Genomic DNA, 16,922 nt, shown 5'->3' with positions numbered 1-16,922 from the left:
GTCAGTTAATACTTTATAGCACTGGTGCCATAGATTCCTCCTTTAAAGAATGAACTGTAATTGTTGAAAGTTCTGGACAAGGAAACTGAAACTTGTCGGCAGTCAAGAATAATGTTAGAAATCAATGTCAGAAATGAAATTAAACTAAGTATAGTTAAAAACAAACTTGTCTTTAATATCCGTACCATATCACATTCAGTAAGATTTATTTGGAAATGATGGACCCAAGCAAGAAAAGGTATTGTTATATATCGCCTCTATATACACTGTAACATGCTTTCCAAAATTTGAAAATGTAATAAGACCTTTTTTCTTAATTCTTACACAGGATGATCTATGTTGTTAGGTACATTCCATATACTGTACTTTTAGATATATATGTATGCTGTAACTATAAAGTTAGTTGTAACATTTTTTTGTGCAGTTTAGTTTTTACTGTGATGCAAGACATTTTTCATTTTAGTTTCTCATCTGTTTTGTACAGTATTGTATGGACAGTTGTCCTCGATTCCTGTGGAGTGCCAAAGTACATCTCTGAAACATCCTCTCATGCACAGTTGCGCAGTTAGGAACTACAACAAGAGTGGCCTGACATTTCCTAAATAATAATGTGTTGACTGCGGTGCACACTGATCTACCACATTGGCACCCCTGACCATTACAACAGGGCCATTTACGGCGACACGGGCTCCAGTGTAACACCCAGATCCCTTTAATGTCCTGTTGGTGAGAAAACTCAGGGATGTGTTTCCTGTTTACACCTTTTGCGCCTTCAGTAACTCTTTGGAGACTAATTAGTGTGCCGCATTAAAAGTAATCTCCAGAGATGAAACACGCGATCACAAGTCACCACCTGTAGTTCAACCTCTGCCACTGGTTAGCTTGTTTTAAAGTTGCACCTAAACGGAGAAGCTCTTTGCTAAAATCACCAAGCGTTTTTTCAGTTCTGAATCTAATGACCTCAGAGCATCCATTTAAATCCTTCTGTCCCCGTCAGTGAATCTCGGGAGCGGGCTACCTTCACCTTCTCCGTCACCTGTTCTCCCTTTTAGTCTAAATGCTGGTGACCTTTGACCTTTCTGCTCTGTTGCTTCACCACACGGGACAGGGCTCCCTTCAGCAGCTGTGTCAACCTCAGTCCTGGCAACTGGTGCACCCATGCAGGGAAGGACAGAGAGTGGCATTAATGTCAGACCACGTAATGAGTCAGCAGCACAGTGCTGTCTTAGCTTTGTCTGGATTAAGCGGCTCACTTTGACTTCTTGGTTTGTTACAGCCGTATTTAGTCCTCATGCGTTTTCTTCAGTTTAGCACATCGACTTATTCTGGTTCACTGGTAAAACATACTCGAATTCCACTTTTAATGTTTAGCTCTCCACCTCCTGCAGGGACTTTCCTTGGAGAAGAGGGGTTAATCTGCGAGGTTGTCCTATCCTGTGCGTGTGCAGGACCTGATCTGGTGTCAGCTGCCGGTTTATTTATACCAGTAGAACTCCTTACAGTCTGCTGAAGACACTGCTCTGGGGTCAGTCAGTCTAAGGTCTACCTGCCACCCCGGCGGATGGGGGGTGGGGGGGTAATTTCCTGCCAAGAGGAGTGTGTTGTGACCTCCAGCAGAAGCAGTGGGACATTGGCAACGGGGCAGATGGGTATGACAGAGGGGAACAAAGTGATTAGCAAACGGGGGCCCCGGTATGTGAACACGGGTTAAAAATAACCCCACTGGCCCGATTTGTAGATAACACACAGCTAGGCCGCTCCACTCCACTCCTGCTCAGTCTTTTTTCCCATTTTGGTTTCTTAAAAATGAATTTGTGAATGATGTAAAATCTTATCGTGACTCACTTTCATGATTGATTTTTAAGGAATTTGCTCTAATCTGTAAATGACGAATAAATAAAACAAAAGAGGGCTTGGTAGATGAAAAAGAGGGCAGGGTAAGATGAGCTCTTTTGCATGATGCGTGACACATGATGAAAGAGAAGCAGATGATTATTTGAGAGTCTTTGGCCGGGTTAGGGTCTGTTTGTTGGCAAGCTCCTCGGCCTGTGAGTATGTGGCGGTGATCAGCTGTCCCGCTAAGAGGAACGGCAGGATTACGATTTCTGTCTTTACCATTGTGTCCGGCGCGAGCGACCAAGAATCCACTCAACAACAAAAGTCATCCGATATTCCCAGCACCCAGATATAACCGGCCGGGCCTTTGGCGCATAGCTGACATTAGTGGAAATGTTGCATTTGTGATACACCCTGGCTCGGGGCCATGGGAAATATTGAACAACTGTCGAATTTAGACAACATCCTGTGGCGGAAGGAAAAAAAACGGGCGCTACAAAGATGCACTTGGGTTGCTATTTGTGGACGGCGAGTGCCTCGAAAATAGCGAGAGCGTTAGGTTTCAATATAAGCCCCCCTCTCTGAGCTCGAGCTTTCTGTGAATGAGGCCCGGGTTCCTATCACACCCAACCCCGGCGCTGATTTTAGAACACAGGTGTTGACCTTAGTGGAGCGGCTTGTGCTTGCTGCAGAGGAAAATGAACCCCTGAGCTCGGCCTGTTTGCCTCTGTGGTCACACAGATGCTTTGAACATACATTCAAAACCACCGTTCTATATGACTGAGTCATAGTCATATTCTCACTGACCAAATGGCTGATTATATAGATTTTCTTTCAACATTTAGTTTGAGTTTTTCCCTCTACCTACAAATACTTTACATTCACGTGTCGTGGCGGCAGGATGGTCACCTTGTGGCCACTTGAGAATTTATTGCTTGTTTTTATGGTGCCACGAGAACACCCATCTAACTCATTGACACTCCTCACATATCACTGGCTGCGGTTCGTGGCCGAGAAGTTTACGTTACAATTTATCAAAGCGTTTACCACGTTTGGTAGACTGTGGTCGGGCTGTCCCCTAAATCACCGTGTCGTCACGCAAAGTGGCATGAAAATGGCTGGACCGTTTTCATTTGATAACGGTGAACGTCACTTTTTCCGACGCTGTAAATGATACAATGAAGCTAAAGTAAAGGGGGGATGAAACTCAACCTTGGCTTCAGCTGTGACTCACGGCCTGGTGTAACTGCTGCTCTGACTGTACCCCCAAACCCAGTAAAACACGCCCATCTCGCAGTTGCTTCCTCGTTTCTCTGTATCCCTCTCTTTCTCCATTTTTTTTTTTTTCCTCCAAAAAGGAGCCATTGACATTCGGTGTAAAATAGAGGCCGAGTTGGGTGGGGGCTGAACAGAGGAACGGCAGGGGTGTAGGGTGTCTCGAGCCCAGTGTGAACAGCTGAGAGGTGTGATTTCACAGGCTGGCTCCCCCCTGTCAGGGCCCTGATTGGGCCGGACAGGAGGCGCAGGAGAGGCCCGGGCTTCTAAAGGACACCAACAGGTGGGAGGCCGCATTGGAGGGGGGCGCTCCTGGCGGGATAGAAAAGGCCGATCTGCAAGGCCTGCTGTGGGCACAATCCACTGGCCGGATTCAGAGGAGGATGGTTGCTCACAGGAGAGCTGAGGTGAAGAGAGCAGCGGGGTGAAGTCTCAGGGAGTGGAGGGTTAGTTTGAGATGAGTCTGATGGGTGGATAGAACAGGAGGAGACGAGGAGAAAGCTTGGGTTTTTAACTTAAATCCGTCATGTCCACTTGTTCTTTGACAAGTTCGTCTGTACAGCCCTAAAATCTTCCAGATTCCGCTGCAAACTTTCTTTCTCTTAGTTCAGTTTTCCTTGATTTGCGACGCAGTGTGAGTGAAAGCGGGCGTCAAACCGGCTGTCAGGCGCCACTACGTCTAACAACTGGTCTGAGCCCGACACCTCTGTCAGGTGAGGTGAGGGGGAAGCTGAGGTGCGATACAGGAAAGGAATCAGGGAATTCTTGTCATGTGTTTCTCAGAGGAGCCGTCACGGTCTAATCAAAGCAGAAAGGCCTCATCTTTCTAATGGCCATTTGGTTCAGAGCTGTGGTTAGATTTATCAAGGAAGTCAAACAGTAACTGCTGAAGGGGAGGCGGACTCCGGCCTCCAGCTCATCTCCAGCTACAAGACAGCCGCAAGAGGAGACGCAGCAGAGTTCAATGAAGGTAAGTAGGACCTATTTAAATATCAGTTCAAGATATTTTTCTAAATGAATTCCATTCCTTTATAAGGAGTCTTTGGCACAGCTGTAAAGATCAAAGTGACTTGGCATGGTGTAACGTTGAGGAAATAAAACAGACTCTGACCTTTGTCTGCTGGAAGTCAGTCTCTGCCTCACCCTGCAGAGTTATTTAAATACAGTCCAGCATCATCACTTTGGCATCAAGGTTCTGGCAGCATCTTAAATCAATAGTTAATCTATCTTCCGTATCAGGCGGTACTACTTTTTACTTGTAGGAGAAGACAACAGTGAGAAAATGAGCCACAGAATGATTTCCCTTTCTTTAATCTGTCAAACCTAACTTGATCGTGATGGTCCAGTCACGTGCTCCTTCAGCTCTTTTCCCTCTTCGTTCACTGACACAGTTAACCACTGTGGCGCCGGTTGTTCCCGCTACTCTTCCTGTGAGGCTATGAAAGGGTGCTTTGTGTCCGAGGAGCGGTGAATCCAGTTGTTGCCCCTTGTGAGGACATGCTTCCTTATATCCCCATATTAATACACCACTTATGGAATGTAAGGAAGTGTGTGGTTTCAAGGGGACTTGAGCATCAACTGCATTTGGGAGAAGAAGAAGAAGAAGAAGGAGGGGAAAGAACATTTAGGATTTTATTTCTTTTAGTTGTTTTTCAGCATTATTGAGTCTGTAACTCTTTGTCAGTTTTATGAGAAGGGAGGGGGATGTCAGAGTTCATGAAACATGTGTGTGTGTGTGTGTGTGTGTGTGTGTGTGTGTGTGCGTGTGTGTGTGTGGCAGGACAACAGGTGAAAGGCCTATTCCCTCTCCTTCAGCTCAGGCACGTGTACAGTTAGCATTACTCCCAGTGCTGCTGCTGATCAGGTCTCAGGGACTTCTTGAAAAAATTCCTGCCCTGCCCCAACTGCTGACAGTCAAGCAGGATTGACGGACCACAGCTGTCACCCATTATAGCAACCACAGAACGCTCAAAAAAGGAAGCGGGGAGGGAGGGCGGGAGATGCAGCGCTGTCACTGGGGGTGAAAGTTCACTGCAGTAGGCCGAGTTTGGAAGGAAATGTGGAGATGTCACTGGCTGTCAGGGTTCCCAAACCTCGAAATAGGAACTCTCTGCTTGGTAACACAGAGGCGCATGTTTGTATGCTGTTAATAACATTCTTTTTCTCTCTCTGTGTTTCATCAGGTAAGACCAAAGAAGACTCGACAGCCTTGCAGCTGGCAGATGATGTCCACCCCCAACTCCCCCCCTTTTTTTGTTGCCTCCTGACTTCCTCACTGCGTGCTCTCCTGCTCTCTCTTGCTCTGCCTCTTGCAGCTGAAGCAACACGCCTTGCTGTGGCTGGTCAAACGGAACCAAGTCAGGTGTTTCTGTGAGGTTTGGTCCCCTTCAACCAGCTACTGCGTCGTGAATTCAGTCAGCAGACACCAGCGTGGAGTCAAAGACACAGAGGCGCTGTGGTGTAAAGCTGCTTAGGTGGTTGTCTTGATAGTTTATATGTAGATTATTAACTGACTTTAGTTGCTTGGTAATGATTATATATAGCATGTTGATATGTAAAATAAAAGATTAAACACGGCTGAAATCATATTCTTTTCATTCTTTTTAAGTCCATTAAAATAATTTTTTGATCACGAAAATGTACAATAATGTCTGAAGTTAGAGCTACAGGTGACCTGTGTTCTGCAGAGTACAGCTTGAATATAATTTTAATTCATTTATAAAAGGCACTAAATCATCCTTTAGTAATTTGGTCAGAAGCAGTTGCAGCAGCACTGCAGGCAGAGACTAAAGTTGACGGATTCACCCTCAAATAACGACAACATGAAATCATATTATCCGGGATCAGAGCATTCACATTTGGTCCAGTTCATAGATTTCAGTGCCGCAGATAATGTTTACGCTAATAAGATTTTGTTCATTGATGGTGATTTGTTCTGGGAAATAATGTATGACAAGGCCCCAGTGAACACTTTGATAATACCCATGGAAATAAATGGCCTTTTAACTGTACAGATCTAATTGTGATCCAAATGGATCTTTCAGATTTCTGTATTGCACCACCATTTAATCAGCCACGTTAGGGTCCTTAAGCAATTCCTTCCTTCTGGACTGTTTCACTGTGTTAGTTGAAACCAGCAAATTCTACAAATGTAACAAATGTTTACCTTAAAGCGCATGGTCCACTCACAGAGCTGGTCAAATGGCGGCCTGATACCACTTAAAATTATAGTGGAAAATGAATCTCATCATGCTATCCAGGAATGTTCTGCTCAAAAACGTCACTACATATAAATGATTAAATTCCTAGAAGACTGAACGAGTGCTTGTAGTAGTTCGTACTAACAACTATGACCAAATAAATAACTATAAGCAAACACATTAGAGTTGATTATGTCCAATCCGCACAAAAGTTGAGGAAAGTAATGAAGTAGCCTACAGTCTACATTTACTACATTAACTACTGCACTGTACAGTTTTTAATTTAATAAAAAATACACCTTACAGTCTTTCTTACACTTCAACATTAGCTTTTAAAGTGAGATGTTTCCTCAACTACATTGATTTGACAACTTTCATTTGAAGATTTTACACAATGAATAATAGAACAAGAATTTAAAATACAACCCACTGTGGTTTCCAGGCTATTTACCTTACATAAAGCAGTGTGTAGTCGAGGTCACATTTCAGTTGTTAAAAGTTAATACTCCTCTAATCTTCTCACATGCTTTCATTTCAATAAATGTTCAAAAAATCAAAATCAAAGGTCTGAGGAAAACACTCAGAAACTAAAAACAGTATTTTCTCCCATCAATCATCTGATGACTCCTCAGATGTGCCATCAGACCTTTCCTCAGACACGTGTTGCGAAGATCAGACTGTGATAACAAATGACACCTGAATCTCACATTGATTAGAATTATATCGGTTACGTTGATCTCTTCTGAACAGATGGACTTGAAATGAACTTGTAATCCACGAAGTGCACTTACATTTGCAACTTACAAATATGTAATATTGGCTCATTTTCCTGAACAAACAAATACACAAGTATAATACTTCTGTTTCATCTGTTTGAGTGGGTTCTCTTTGTCTACTTTTCAGGTGTCAAAATCTGTTGATGTTTTAAATGGCACTGTATCCGTATATCTGTCCCTGTATTTAAACCTGTATATCAACTAGCTCCACCCGCAGCAGCTACAACAGTAACATGCTAATTACACACTGATGCTTAATAAATTATGCTTAATTAATCATCTAATGGTGTCAAGTATAATAATATATCATATCGTTTACTTTAGTAGTTTGTATTTTGATGTCAATGCTGCGCTCTTGCTGCTCCTCTATTTCCACAAGGGGGCGATATAAGTTTTTGTGCTCCGTGGTTTCTGCAGCAGCGGAGGAAGCGAAGCAGCATCGTAAACATGGCTGACAGTGGAGTGACAGGTGGGTTTGAGAATGTTTCACAGCTGGGCTTTATATCAGTCTCCGCGTATTTCTATTATTTTGCGGCGGGGCTTAACGAAGGAGCACCTTACACACGCAGCTCTTGTTTTGCGGCCTTCAGTTTTGTTTTCTAGCAAAGTTAATTCCCAGATGCCAGTGCTGCTAATGTTAGCATCGCTAGCAAGTCAACGGTACTACTGCGGTGGAGAGTGTAGTTTAACGGCAGACATTGTGACGTTATTGCATCATCTTTTTCGCGTAGTTCTTTATTTATTTGTCATGATCAGTAAATATTCGAGTTTTTTTTGCCGGCACCGTGGCGTGGAGATGATGCGAGCAAACCAGTTGTGGTACTTGTGTTGTTAGCATTGTACTAATCGAGTATGTTCAGTGCCATAGCCGAAAAATGAGGGATTAACTCCTGGATCATCCCAGTGCCACTGCCCTTCATCAATAAAATAACAAAAGTTTAATCCATCTTCAAATCCTGTCTTCATGTCATTGCTTGCCGTACAGATGGACCTAAACAGAAGGATGTCATTGAACGTGTCAAGGTAAGTGTGTGCGGGTGTCTTTTCTTTTTCTTTAATATTCTTACATGTATAAGGTCTAAATGTCTAATGGTTATGTTTCTCTTCGACTCTCTTTCTGACATTGTCCCATTGCCACAGACCGAAGGCAAAGAGCTGACCAAAGAGGAGAAGCAACGGCTGAGGAAAGAGAAGAAACAGCAGAAGAAACAAAAAGAGAAAAGAGATGACAAGGCTTCACAGGAAAGTGAGAAAGAAAAGAAGCCGGCCAGTTCAGCTGCTCCGGCATCCCAACCTCCGACACAATCCACAACACAGAAAGGTGGGTGTTATTTGGACGGCATCAAGGGTTGCTGCAGAAAGAATCACATTAGATTACATTTGTGATTGTTGTTTTACCCATCACTGTAACAAGTCTCCCACCGTGACATCTGTGTTTTGGGGTCTTTTTCAGCTCCTTCAGCAGTGCCTGCTCCTGCACCCGTTTCCGTGCCTGTCCCAGAGGCTGCTGCCCCAGCAGAGAAGCCCGCTAAGAGTAAAGCAGAGCTGAAAGCTGAGAGGAGAGCTCGGCAGGAGGCTGAGCGAGCCTCCAAACAGGGCAAGAAGGGCGAGGTGGGACAGCAGGCTGCCACCAGCAAACCTAAAGCTCCACCCAGTGAGCTGCAGCCAGGTACTGTTATACCCACAAGGTTACCAACACTTTGAAAACACACATTATATACAGAGACAACTCGAAAACATTACAAGTAATCACAGTTAAGGGAACAGTGCTGATTATCTAGTAAAACTGGTGCATGTTAATGGGGCGTTCTATTTGTCCACCGAACTCGTTTTCCGAGTCGTTTTCCCGAGTTACGAACCGGAAGTTGCAAATAGAACGCCCCCGAGGTCGTATATACAGGTCGTCAACTCGTCGAGGCTCAGAGGACCCCGAGTTCAGTTTCCAAGATGGCTACCACGAGCATCACACGTAGTAAACATTGTGGTTTTCTGCTATTTTAAGCACTTTTGTCTTTGTTGTAACCAAATGTAAAAGTCGTACACATAGCAGTGTATACGGTTACCTAATAGGCATGTCGCTACAGCTAAATACCGCTTAATAAGTTATTTTGTAGCTTGTGCAGTTTAAATTGGCTAGAGACGCTCCATGTTGCTATGACAACAATGCCGAGTCTTGAGCAGAAAGCGGAGCAGTAGCCTATCGTTAACGTTAATCAAAACGGAATATTCAGATATCAAACTGTGAAATATGTTTGTGTAATATGTAGTGAACATGTGAAATCCGCCGTGGTTGCACTGTAAACGAGATAAACACTATAAATGTTACGAACCGTCCAAACTGCCTAGTACAACCAAGCACATTGAACCACACTGATGAACCACAAACTTTGATTGTAGCTGTACTCTTTCAGAGCTAGCGCAACAGCGACTTTCCTGGAGGCGTCCATCTTTTCTCCGACCTCTCGTAAACAGAACGCAAAAACCCGCTGTAACTTGTTTTCCGACACGGATGTGACGTCACTCCCGAGTTGCAAGTCGCGCTTACAAGACAAATAGAACGCATCACAAGTTCTAGGATGTATCAGACAAACAATCGGAGACATGGGAAGCAAAACAAATGAGACAGAGCATCTCTGACACTTTAAGGCTTGCTTTAAGGTAATGGGGACAATTCTGATACATGACAAAGAAAGAAAAAAGAAGGAAGTAATGACTGGTTTAGTGTAGTAACAATAGCACAGCAGGGGTGGTCATGAGGTCATAATGTTTTGGCTCTTCAGTGCACAGTGGAGAAAGTCACTTTTTGTTTTTTTCAGTGGTGAAGAGGCTCCCAGAACACGTTCAAGTGGACGACCCGGACGTTTTAAAGAAATTGGCCAAGAAGTTGGAAAGACAACAGGTTGGATAAATGATGTGTAACTTCAAAACACCTTCAGCATGAAAGCACACTTTGTCCTGAATCAAGACTGCACGCCGTTACATAACAAGTACACATTACCACTGTGCATTGCAACTTCGGACACAGTGACATTCAGTTATGCATGTGATTGTACCTGACATTTCTTGCAGACACCAGAGCTCAGTTCTGCTAGAAAGGTATACTGCCCCAAGGTCAGGCTTTTCAAAATGTGTGCTGTTTTTCGAGTTTCTCATTTGTTGCTAACTTTTAATAACCTAATCCCAACCCTGCTTGGTCATTAGAAAGTTAATGAGAATGACATGAAGTTCTGTCATCTATATTATCTATCAGAGTGGGTACGTCGGTAGTAGATGTTAATTTTGCTGTGAGTGTTTTGTTCGTCTTCAACACTGAGATGTGTGTGCTGTGCTGGATATGATCAATGCTGTGTTTGTTTCTTAACCTGTCCAGCCTGTGCTATGACGCCTTGATAACCAGTGAGTTTTAATCTCTGAAACGTTGGGCCTTGTGTGTTGTGTTTCAGATCCCACTCCGCTCAGACTACGGCTACAAAGTCAGCTTGTTCTCTCACCTCCACCAGTACAGTCGCAAAGCCCCTCTAACACAGCAACTCAGGTAAACTGACTGTTTACAATATAGCAGAGTAGGGTGTTTGTTTTGCATTTGAATTCTTTAGTGACAATAATTTCTCAGACCTCATGAAATGACCTTAAATCTTGTTGATTGATATTTTTGTTGTTTGCAGCATTCCCTCCACAGTGATTCATCCTGCTATTGTTCGACTGGGTCTCCAGTATTCACAGGGCATTGTGGCAGGATCCAATGCTCGCTCTGTGGCCCTGCTGCACGCCTTCAAACAGGTACAGCCCCAAAGAGCACAGACCGTTCATTCAGACTCCTTTATAATGCCTCTGTCCTCCCTCTCTAATATTTGCCTCTACAGTAAGCAGAAGCAACCTGCTTGACTCTGTTTTAATCAAGTACAATGATGTCAACCAAGACTGGAGACCGTCCTTAAAAGTGCATCTTGGGCGATTTGGCTTATGAGTGAACGGCTGTAAACCACTACCAAGACTTGCTGTGATCCAATCACTGAAATCCTTTGACCACACAGTGTAGCTTTTGTAGTGTAAAAACTTATGGATCTATCTAGCAGGAAAATGTGGTGGGTGTTTTGATCACAGCGGGCCAACTTTCCATAAAAAAGGATGTTTATGTTCTTCTTCTTCTTATTATGGACAGATTTAAAGTAACCAAATTAAAAGCAATATGTTTTTTTTTTTTTTTTTTACTTTAGGTAATAAGGGACTACACTACACCTCCAAATGAGGAGCTATCAAGAGACTTGGTCAACAAGCTGAAACCTTATATCAGGTAACACTAAATATCCAATTTTAGTCATGTATAATCTTCTAATATCCTTATGGGTACATTTTGTTTTATCGTGTATTTGAATGAAATTATGACTTTTGCCTTTGTCTTTCAGTTTTTTGAATCAGTGTCGCCCTCTGTCAGCGAGCATGGGTAATGCAATCAAATACATCAAGAAAGAGATCTCCAATATTCCTAGTCAGTGCAAAGAAGAAGAGGTTGGTGTCACTTCATAAACTGTCATACACCAGATTCACACATTGTGACCCTTTGTCACAGTACACATGCTCACTTTAAGTCTCCACCACTTCACAACTCCCTTCTCTCTGTCCAGGCAAAGAGCAAACTGCTGACGTGTATCGACCGCTATATTGAAGAGAAGATTGTTCTTGCTGCTAAAGCCATTGCCAAGTACTCCATAGAAAAGATCAGCAATGGAGATGTCATCCTGGTTTATGGATGGTAAGCCACTTTTCTGTACAATGTAACATTTTTAAATAAAAAAAAAAAAAAAAAGTATGTCACTACTGTGCATGTGCTTTTCGGATGTTAAATGTATGGTTCCTCGTTACTAAGCAATGCTTGATTGTCTGCTCTATAAATAAATGCATCACTGGTGTTATGCAGACACACATCCTTTTTATAAATTAGCCAGTTTCTCTTCCCTGTTTTTGTTTTGCCCCTTAGACTCTCCTTCCTTCCACATTTTCTTCTAACATCTCCCTGGCTAATTTTAATCTGTACTTCCATCTTCTCCGTCAGCTCGTCACTGGTCAACCACATCCTGTGCAGGGCCTTTGAGAAAAGCAGGAAGTTCCGCGTTATCGTGGTGGACAGCAGGCCACGGCTGGAGGGCAGAGAGACCCTGAGGCGCCTGGTCCAGAGAGGCATCAGCTGCACATATGTGCTTATCTCGGCTGTCTCCTACATCCTTCCAGAGGTAATCATGACGCTACAGTAGATTAAGCGCTGACATTGTTACACTGAAGCAGTTCTTTGACCAGAGAGTAGCCGAAGGATTCAACTCTAAGCATGTTTGTTTTACTTCTAGGTATCAAAGGTGTTCCTTGGTGCTCATGCTTTGCTGGCCAACGGTTACGTCATGTCTCGGGTGGGGACGTCACAGATAGCTCTGGTGGCCAAAGCCTTTAACGTGCCTGTGCTGGTGTGTTGTGAGACCTACAAGTTCTGTGAGAGGGTGCAGACAGATTCCTTCGTATCCAATGAACTTGGTATGGAAATCCTTCTGTGCCATGTTACACTCACTGCATAAATATTCAAAGTAGAACTCTTCTTTTGCTTAATTCTTACACATCAAGCAGTCAGAGCTGTCTTTTTATTTCCATCTTTCCCTTCCAGATGACCCAGATGACCTCATTGTGACCCGTAAAGGTAAGACCCAGCTGGAGGACTGGCAGCAAGTAACCTCCCTTGGCCTGCTGAACCTGGTGTACGACGTGACGCCGCCTGATTTTGTGGACCTAGTCATCACGGATCTGGGAATGATCCCGTGCACCTCGGTCCCCGTGGTGCTGCGAGTCAAAAATGTGGACCAGTGAACGACCTCAGTCTGAGCCATGGCTCACTGAAATTGTGTGCATGACGGCTTGCACACACACACACACACACAACACAAAATATCGTGCTTTTAGCATGCAATAAATATATATATCTGAAATGGCATATGCTTTTTAAATGGCGCCCATGTGTGTTTTTATGGATAATTACAGAGATTTGTTTCCCAGGCTGGTCAACAAGGCTTGTTCTTCTCTTTTTTTTTTTCTTTTTTCAATATTGGTGAAAAGCAAGATGTTTGCAGTTAGATGTTAATAGATCCACTTAACAACAGAACACTTAATTGCCAGTACTTAGAGCAGAGCAATCCCACTGTGGTTCACAACACGCTCTGGTTGTCAACCACGGCATGCAATTTGAAATGAGCCAGGAAAAGTTCCCTAATTACAGCTGGAGCTGAAGTATCTCAGAGGAATTTTTCTTTTGGCTCCCAAAAATTCTTCAGCCTAGTTTTTAATGACCTGATCAGCCGAACAGATAAGAGGAACTCTGATAACGTTATGCCCTTGCAGATGACAGATCATACTCATTTGCGTCAGCTTTTATGTTGGTACAAATTTGAGTGTGATACCAGAAAAAAGAAAAAAGGCACGCTGTAGATGCTCACTGTTTGATATACTAAAATATTCAGCATTTGCTGCATGATCATACAGACATTCAAGTCACCTTGAAGTGACCTGTCAATGTCTTGAACATGTAGAAGATAGGATTTCTGGGTGACTGTAAATTTTAAAACGTCTATGGAATCACTTTTAATGTATTGTTTAATGCAGTACATGCATAATGTCATTCAAGAAAAGAAAATCGATGTTCTGTTTTAAGAATCTTTATTAAAACCCAGAATGCCATTGGGGACAGACATTGAAGCAACTTGCCTGTTAGCACCAAGACATTTACCAGATGTGGCCAATTAACGAAAGATGTAACACAACCGGGATGTAACTGAACAGCATCACACATCTCGTGTCCTGTTTTAACTTGTACCTGAACTTTTGAAATAACATGTTAGGAGAACTTATGACTTATTTAAACATTATCACAGAATCCAAACTAATGTCTTGTCCCTGAATGAGTAACAGAAAAAAATGTAACCAGATAACACACTGTAGCAGTTAAACTAAATGACCCACTTTATCTTTAAAAAAAAAAAAATCACCTTTGCATCGAAGGTTTCAAAATGACCATTAAAGCACAGTTAGATTCACAATCTTGTTACAATCATATTTTATATGTTAAAATAAATCACTAAAGCACATGTTCAACATGCAGTAAATTATTGCCCAAATTCTTCCCGACATCCTTCAGGACATAAAGTCAGTATTTGTGTAAACTCATACGTATTCAGTGCACATTTGCCTCATTAAACGCAGAGCACATGAAAATTTTCATTAAAGACAGTGTTTTTCTTTGCTAGTCAGTCAGCGGCATTTAAAAATTAGACTAGTGGTCATTTCTAGCAAAAGTAAGAACACATTGGTAAAATGGAGCAAATCCAAATTGCACTGGTACAGTAAGAAATGTCAGACTAAGTTTCCCTTAAATAAAATATAGCTGCCCCAAGATAGGTGTAAAATTGATAAAATATTTAAAAGAAGCCTGGGGTCATCTCAGACTTTGTCAGCATTTTCCCTTTCAGGGGAGTCAGTTCTCGGTCAGATTAAAACCAGTCAACGGCCTCAAAGTGACTTGACCTTGCGTCTCTGGGTGGCCCACAGCAGGAAAGAAATCACAACCGTAGATGCTGCCAGAGGCCCAAACACCTGGAGAGTCGGGAAGTCCCCCTGTCGACAGTTTTAACAAATGCATAGTTTTAAATAATCGTAAAAAACGCAAGTGCATCAGTGTAAACCTAATAATGAAAAAATGATTATGACTGAACCATGAAGTTGAACAGACCTCTCTAAGACACTTGTATCCGTGGAAGCCGTCTGCACAGCTGCACTCAAAGAAGCCGGGGCCATACGGGGCGCAGAGGGAGTTCTCCGGACAGTTAATGGCTGTGGGTTCCCAGTAATTATGAATAAATGCCATATATTCCAAAGCTACTGCAGTTCTAGATGTTGTGAAGCATTAAAAGACAATCACATGGGTACTTACACAGCTGTCCCGTCTGGTTGCACATACTTTTTTGGCCTTCACAAAGACGATTTCCCTCTTTTACCTCCACCGTTTCCCAAGAGGCATTGCCTCCAGGACAAACTATGTCTTGTGGTAAAATCCTAAAGAGACATAAAAAATAAAAATCACAAAAAAGCTAATAAAGGCAAGAATCTGTCACAAATATATATATATTTATATAGTGCCAGATTATATAGTTATATATTTAGACTTATACTTACATGTTATTTAACTTAGTAAATCCTTGAAATACTGCATCGCTGATGTTGACAATGGGATTTAGTGAGAGGTCTCTGCAAAACAAAATATTTATACAATTAATTACATTTAGAAAAGCAAAGACGTGGTAACTTAGATATTTATGCTTAATGGAAACACAGAGAGTATAGACATAGTTACTTGTCTGGGGCTTATTGGTTTTATCTCTACTTATTTACTTAAGAATAATGGAAGTGTTTTAGTCCTTGTCAACAGGAGAGTTTATATGCTGCTAAAAATAGAGCATTTTCTAAACTCCCGCTACCTAAGAATGTTATCAACATTAACATCATTCTGAGGAATTGCCCTCAGCTTTCCTGTGCACAGAGCTGTGCAATGATTTTTTCTTGCAGATCAGTCACAAATCTTTGTATATAGTCAAACTGTGTGGCAGTGATATGAGCGAGGAGGTGTCCGTGCAGAGGCTTTAATTATTTCTGTGCATGTTACACTGTTAATTATGCAATAACAATAATAATAATAATAATTCTGTGAAACTGCATTTACTTACTACTTACATCATGAACACCGCTGACGCACCGTGAAGATTATCCACATGAGTCAGTGAACAATTAGATAGATCCAGTCTGACAAAAAAAATAATAATAATTTTGAAACACAAAAGCAAAAATCAAGTTATCCTCTTTAATTTGGGACCCTATAGTTTTTAATATGCTAATAAATAGGGACGAAAACTGCTATGTTGGAAGCGGTAGACCAGAATACCCAGGGTTTCAGTATTTCATCATCTACCAACTACCACAAGCATTTACTAAAAAATAAAATAAAAAAAGAAAGCTGTAATTAAGATTTAATGTGCTTATTAGATCTAAAAAATAATAAAAAAAAACATAAGAAATAAATGAAGGGAAATTCACAAACCAAATGAATAACATATAACATCATTCTCATTCATTAACTTCAACAACGCATTTCTGTACATATGTATACTGCTTTCATAGTTTTAAAAGATCTCGGTTTGAATATGAGTTTTTATATTTCCGAGAGACCCTGAAAGCATCCATAAAATCTTACCCGATGATATGTTCAGGGTCGCTTGTGTTGTCATTTCTCAAACAGCAACGCCCGTCTATCCGTCCAGCGGATGAGGAACAAAACTGACCCACCGCGGAGCCATTCAGGACCGTCCCGCCACAGAGCGAACATACCTGTGTGTGTTACAAATCAGGGCGAAGGGAAAACGGATAGTAAACAACAAGTAAAGCTACAGCCACCAGCTGTTTTTTTCAGTCTTATGTATATATGATTTGCCATTTACCTAGCCTGGCAAAGACTACAGTTGTTACTTTGTCAAATTCCGGTCTTACCTGCTGCTCTGACAGTTGATACGTCGCGTTAAAACATAAATTAAAAATCAAAATAAGCGCTACGGGTTTCGGCCAGCCGCGACCAGCTTTCATTTTTTCGACGGGAGTCATATGATCCCACTGTAGAGGGACATGTGACAGGATGCTGCCCCAACGTTATCTTAATTTTGCGCTACAGTTACGCATACGCGCATTTAGAGAAGATTTAACTTGTGTGCATATGTAGTGATCAGGAAAAAAATATGTCTTGAGTACATACATCACA

General features: G+C 42.2%; 2 protein-coding genes across 3 annotated transcripts; one reads left to right on the top strand and one right to left on the bottom strand.

The window, feature by feature from the left end:
• Positions 1-7,493: 7,493 nt before the first annotated feature.
• eif2b4 (eukaryotic translation initiation factor 2B, subunit 4 delta) lies at positions 7,494-13,093 on the top strand. Of its 2 annotated transcripts, XM_084559692.1 has the most exons (14): positions 7,494-7,556; positions 8,073-8,110; positions 8,228-8,408; positions 8,541-8,756; positions 9,904-9,986; positions 10,157-10,183; positions 10,531-10,622; positions 10,753-10,867; positions 11,305-11,381; positions 11,494-11,596; positions 11,713-11,840; positions 12,141-12,318; positions 12,430-12,610; positions 12,738-13,093. In XM_084559692.1, the coding sequence occupies exons 1-14, from the start codon at positions 7,535-7,537 to the stop codon at positions 12,935-12,937; spliced, it is 1,641 nt and encodes a 546-aa protein (XP_084415818.1). In that variant the 5' UTR covers positions 7,494-7,534; the 3' UTR covers positions 12,938-13,093. The 2 variants fall into 2 exon arrangements, with proteins under 2 accessions (XP_084415818.1, XP_084415819.1); XM_084559693.1 differs by lacking the exon at positions 10,157-10,183.
• A 166-nt stretch (positions 13,094-13,259) lies between these two features.
• Positions 13,260-16,780, bottom strand: atraid (all-trans retinoic acid-induced differentiation factor). Its single transcript, XM_084559695.1, has 7 exons — positions 16,658-16,780; positions 16,365-16,498; positions 15,848-15,916; positions 15,293-15,364; positions 15,051-15,172; positions 14,850-14,950; positions 13,260-14,734 (listed from the first exon to the last, which is right to left on the bottom strand). Exons 1-7 carry the CDS (start codon positions 16,766-16,768, stop codon positions 14,630-14,632), a joined length of 714 nt encoding a protein of 237 aa, XP_084415821.1. The 5' UTR covers positions 16,769-16,780; the 3' UTR covers positions 13,260-14,629.
• Positions 16,781-16,922: the final 142 nt, after the last annotated feature.

Source organism: Chelon labrosus, assembly GCF_963514085.1.
Source record: "Chelon labrosus genome assembly, chromosome: 14".
In the NCBI taxonomy this organism is placed as follows: Eukaryota; Metazoa; Chordata; class Actinopteri; order Mugiliformes; family Mugilidae; genus Chelon; species Chelon labrosus.
The sequence above is the reverse complement of the archived record's forward strand: the minus strand, read 5'-3'. Positions and strand labels throughout refer to the sequence as shown.

Bases quoted from the DNA above. Each gene is read 5' to 3' on its own strand.
- atraid (XM_084559695.1), bottom strand. From the start codon at position 16,768: ATGACTCCCGTCGAAAAAATGAAAGCTGGTCGCGGCTGGCCGAAACCC. The intron at 16,499-16,657 runs GTAAGACCGGAA...TAACACACACAG, and splicing joins ATCAACTGTCAGAGCAGCAG to GTATGTTCGCTCTGTGGCGG. The intron at 14,735-14,849 runs GTCTGTTCAACT...AACTGTCGACAG, and splicing joins GATACAAGTGTCTTAGAGAG to GGGGACTTCCCGACTCTCCA.
- eif2b4 (XM_084559692.1), top strand. From the start codon at position 7,535: ATGGCTGACAGTGGAGTGACAG. The intron at 10,623-10,752 runs GTAAACTGACTG...TGTTGTTTGCAG, and splicing joins CCTCTAACACAGCAACTCAG to CATTCCCTCCACAGTGATTC. The intron at 11,597-11,712 runs GTTGGTGTCACT...CTCTCTGTCCAG, and splicing joins GTCAGTGCAAAGAAGAAGAG to GCAAAGAGCAAACTGCTGAC.